This window comes from Oncorhynchus clarkii, chromosome 21, assembly GCF_045791955.1.
Source record: "Oncorhynchus clarkii lewisi isolate Uvic-CL-2024 chromosome 21, UVic_Ocla_1.0, whole genome shotgun sequence".
Lineage (NCBI taxonomy): Eukaryota > Metazoa > Chordata > Actinopteri > Salmoniformes > Salmonidae > Oncorhynchus > Oncorhynchus clarkii.
Genome location: NC_092167.1, coordinates 451,792 through 455,885, shown reverse-complemented (window position 1 = coordinate 455,885; position 4,094 = coordinate 451,792). Strand labels below are relative to the sequence as shown.

At 40.7% G+C, this 4,094-nt stretch overlaps 1 protein-coding gene across 1 annotated transcript; it reads right to left on the bottom strand.

Annotated features, from left to right (window-relative positions):
- Positions 1 to 718: 718 nt before the first annotated feature.
- On the bottom strand, positions 719 to 3,841 carry LOC139379551 (uncharacterized). The gene is made up of 5 exons (XM_071122367.1): positions 3,524 to 3,841; positions 2,720 to 3,289; positions 1,756 to 1,816; positions 1,588 to 1,629; positions 719 to 785 (listed from the first exon to the last, which is right to left on the bottom strand). Exons 1-5 carry the CDS (start codon positions 3,699 to 3,701, stop codon positions 719 to 721), a joined length of 918 nt encoding a protein of 305 aa, XP_070978468.1. The 5' UTR covers positions 3,702 to 3,841.
- Between the last annotated feature and the right edge of the window lie 253 nt (positions 3,842 to 4,094).

Genomic DNA, 4,094 nt, shown 5'->3' with positions numbered 1-4,094 from the left:
ACATGATGACTCCAACAGGGTCACCAGGAGGGCTCAGCCAATGGGGTTGGAAGTCCCACCCAGTTGATTACATTCAAAATGGTGGAAGCCCTCAATGGTAATGTCCATGCAAAACCAGGTTATTTCCCAGATATGACCTCTTTCCATCTCTGTGCTGTCAGCCCATAAAAGAGCAAACCAAACACCCAGGTGGGAAGACTGCCTTGACTGGGGTCCTGTGCGCCATGTGCTGAGATTTTCACTAAAAAAAGGATATAGCTTTAAATCAGATTTGACATTTCATTAGCAGGTTAGGATCATTAACGTGTCAGGCTAAAACAAATACTTTAAGGTCAGGAAAAGAGTTTGGGTTAGCTAAAATGCAAATAAAAAAATAAAAAATTACCTTCTGATTTAAATTTGACAAAAGCTGTATCCATTCTAGCCATGGCCATGTGCTGTTTGAAGGGTGCATGTGCTGTTTATTCCCAGTGTTTAATCAAAGGTATTCCTTGTTTTAACTGCTATTTGCAATTCAACAACAACAGATAATGAAACAAACCAAATGAATGTAATGTTCGTTTTTATTATTTCTACATGCTACATTCTATTCCGGTGTACTTTGGAAAAACATGAAGCTGATGAGAACTAATTGTTACACACAATGGCTGTATTAACACCGGCAGCCCAATTCGGATCTTTTTGCAATTGGGGGATTGTCGTCTAACATCGCAACACTTCAACACTTGGAGAAGTAGCTGGAGGCCACCGTGGCGACACATTCCTTCTGGAAGAGCAGGTTGATCCTACAAGATAATTAAAATGTCCATATTCAGTTACAGCCCTAGAGGTGCTCGCATACATTCACTAAAAGGACATCCTAAATAAGCTAAAATACATTCTAAATTCACTGAAGAACATTCTAAATTCACTGAAGAACATTCTAAATTCACTGAAGAACATTCTAAATTCACTGAAGAACATTCTAAATTCACTGAAGGACATTCTAAATTCACCGAAGAACATTCTAAATTCACCGAAGAACATTCTAAATTCACTGAAGGACATTCTAAATTCACTGAAGGACATTCTAAATTCACTGAAGAACATTCTAAATTCACTGAAGAACATTCTAAATTCACTGAAGAACATTCTAAATTCACTGAAGAACATTCTAAAATCACTGAAGGACATTCTAAATTCACTGAAGGACATTCTAAATTCACTAAATTCACTGAAGAACATTCTAAATTCTTTAAATTCACTAAAGTACATTCTAAATTCACTAAAGGGCATTCTAAATTCACTAAAGGACATTCTAAATTCACTGAAGAACATTCTAAATTCTCTAAATTCACTAAAGGGCATTCTAAATTCACTAAAGGACATTCTAAATTCACTAAAGGACATTCTGAATTCACTAAAGGACATTCTGAATTCACTAAAGGACATTCTGAATTCACTAAAGGACATTCTAAAGTGACATTCTCATAGAATGTTTCACTCATTTAAAAACATTGAATGCGAACCAATAAACTCCCGTTGATAAGATGGAAATAAAATGCATTTACAAAATGTAAAATACAAATTTTTTATTTGCACACTTACATTCTCTTTCGAGCCTTTGTTTGTTGACCGCGACCACTTTCCCTGTTTGAATGGAGAGAGAAAAACACAGTGTAAAAGTGAATAAGAATTGCTGCGCTGAAACACAGTATGTTAACACAATAAGAAACTGGAGGGAGTACATTCACCTCAAAACACCAAAACACTTACATTGTCTGTTTGATAGTCTTCACACAGTTAAAGTCATCACTTATGTCGTCGTCAATCAAAGCTTGAGAGAAACAAAAAGCCCAACAGAGATCAATAACTGACACTGTCACACAGCCATTTTAGAGATGCATAACTGACACTGTCACACAGCCGTTTTAGAGATGCATAACTGACACAGCCATTTTAGAGATGCATAACTGACACTTTCACACAAGCCATTTTAGAGATGCATAACTGACACAGCCATTTAGAGGTGCATAACTGACAGCCATTTTAGAGATGCATAACTGACACAGCCATTTAGAGGTGCATAACTGACAGCCATTTTAGAGATGCATAACTGACAGCCATTTTAGAGATGCATAACTGACACTGTCACACAGCCATTTTAGAGATGCATAACTGACACAGCCATTTAGAGGTGCATAACTGACAGCCATTTTAGAGATGCATAACTGACACTGTCACACAGCCATTTTAGAGATGCATAACTGACACAGCCATTTTAGAGATGCATAACTGACAGCCATTTTAGAGATGCATAACTGACACAGCCATTTAGAGGTGCATAACTGACAGCCATTTTAGAGATGCATAACTGACACTGTCACACAGCCATTTTAGAGATGCATAACTGACACAGCCATTTTAGAGATGCATAACTGACACAGCCATTTTAGAGATGCATAACTGACACTTTCACACAAGCCATTTTAGAGATGCATAACTGACAGCCATTTTAGAGATGCATAACTGACACTGTCACACAGCCATTTTAGAGATGCATAACTGACACAGCCATTTAGAGGTGCATAACTGACAGCCATTTTAGAGATGCATAACTGACACTGTCACACAAGCCATTTTAATCTAACATCCACCTACTCTATCAATGATCCTGTTGTGCATCTTTAGCACGTTAATACATAGAGTTTTTCCGACAGGTCAAACACATTGAACTCACCACTGCAGTTCATCTGGCAAAGGTTCAACGATGGAGTTGAGCCTGAGGAACAAATCACACGATCGCTCAGCTGGAACAAGCCGTAAAGGGTCCCCATGGTCTCTTCTTCGCTGGAGCTTTCCTCTCCTGAGGTAAAGTGATTCCCAGCGTGTCTCTTACCTCTCTTAGGAGGCTGCTCAGGGCGGGTAGGAAGGGTAAGGCGGGTAGGGTTGTTAGGGCGGGGAGGACGGGTAGGATGGTTATCATTGTTAGCAGGGTGGGTAGGGTCAACATCATCCCCAGCGTGTCTCTTACCTCTCTTAGGAGGCTGCTCAGGGCGGTTAGGAAGGGTAAGGCGGGTAGGGTAGTTAGTGCGGGGAGGACGGGTAGGGTGGTTATCATTGTTAGCAGGGTGGGTAGGGTCAACATCATCCCCAGCGTGTCTCTTACCCCTCCTAGGAGGGGGCTCAGGGCGATGGCGGTCATTAACCTTGGCAGGGCGGGTAGGGAGTACATCAGGGCCGTCATCATCCCTCCAAGCAGTCACAAAACTGGTGTTGAAACCGGAGGCCTTCTCCACGTGGCAGACGACTGGAAGAGGCAACAAACACATAGTGTTACTTCAATCCCACACAGATTTAGACGAGTCTTGGAATAAAAAGTAATTTCAATTGAGAATCTCGATAAAAACAATTTTTTAAAGTAATTCTTAGTCCAGGATTAGGCTTAATCTGTGTTCTGGGAAACCAATCCACATCATTTAAGAAATAATTCCTATTTTTTTAAGGAAAAAAAAACCCATTGGGTTTATGTAATGTAACTTACTTTTAGCCACAAAATCGTTGTTTGTCAGGTTCTTCACTCCGGCTCCCCCAGTCATGTTGAATTTGAGGGCCTCCTTCTCCAACAAGTTCTTCAGCTCACATTTGGAAAGGATCCGTCCCTCAGACAGACTCGGGACCAAGGCTGCTACAGCCAACACCACCAACATCTGCATCTTCATGTTGTCTCTGTCCGGCTTGTCTTTCCTCGATTGAGACGAGAAGATTACAGTGCACAGTAAATATACTCTTGGTGCCCCAAGAGCATCTTGGGAGTGACGTGACCAAGACTCGTACTTACCTTTTGTTTTCTTTCTCTCTAAAGTAAGGCTGGCTCTCTGAAATATGTCAAAGGACTACGTCAATGTAACAAAACTCCACCCAATATTTTGTTTCACCACTCAGTTCAGACCCTCCAAGGGAAATGCTTTAAAAACGGCCTTGTGATGGTACAACAAAGGGTTTTCCTTTGTTAAAGAAGTTACACCGTGACCTACTGAAAACGGAGGTTAGGCTTTAGCTTAGACTTTAGACACACAATAAGGACAAACAACTCTCACGGGTATCTCACGACC

Excerpts from the sequence above, each read along its gene's own strand:
- LOC139379551 (XM_071122367.1), bottom strand. The coding sequence starts at position 3,701 with ATGAAGATGCAGATGTTGGTGGTGTTGGCTGTAGCAGCCTTGGTCCCG. Across the intron at positions 1,630-1,755 it reads AAGACTATCAAACAGACAAT|GGAAAGTGGTCGCGGTCAAC; the intron begins GTAAGTGTTTTG and ends CCATTCAAACAG. Across the intron at positions 786-1,587 it reads ACAAAGGCTCGAAAGAGAAT|GATCAACCTGCTCTTCCAGA; the intron begins GTAAGTGTGCAA and ends ATTATCTTGTAG.